The sequence below is a fragment of the Penaeus monodon genome, chromosome 28, assembly GCF_015228065.2.
Source record: "Penaeus monodon isolate SGIC_2016 chromosome 28, NSTDA_Pmon_1, whole genome shotgun sequence".
In the NCBI taxonomy this organism is placed as follows: Eukaryota; Metazoa; Arthropoda; class Malacostraca; order Decapoda; family Penaeidae; genus Penaeus; species Penaeus monodon.
The window spans coordinates 28,259,920-28,260,119 of record NC_051413.1 but is presented as its reverse complement, the minus strand read 5'-3'; the positions used below and the strand labels follow the sequence as shown (position 1 = coordinate 28,260,119).

Sequence of the window (200 nt, the reverse complement as noted above, 5' to 3'; positions counted from 1 at the left end):
GAAAATAGCATGACAAAGTCGAAATATGTGTTACACTGTGGTACCTTTACTAAACCTATTCTTTAATCTTTTTCATTTGATAATACAAGCAGAAATATGTGCTTCTCTTGTTTTTACTATTTAGTCATAACCCTCATGATTCTGATTATAATGGTGATTCTAAAGTCTAAAGGTCATGTGCTGTTTCTCTTTCTTTGTCA

The 200-nt window shown here is 31.0% G+C and overlaps 1 protein-coding gene across 1 annotated transcript in view; it reads left to right on the top strand.

Annotated features, from left to right (window-relative positions):
• Nucleotides 1-25: 25 nt before the first annotated feature.
• Nucleotides 26-200, top strand: part of LOC119591142 (neuropeptide-like protein 31) — a 789-nt gene continuing 614 nt past the window's right edge. The window contains exon 1 of the mRNA XM_037939853.1: nt 26-40. Within this exon, the coding sequence (XP_037795781.1) occupies nt 26-40 (15 nt within the window). The remainder of the gene's footprint in view (nt 41-200) is intronic.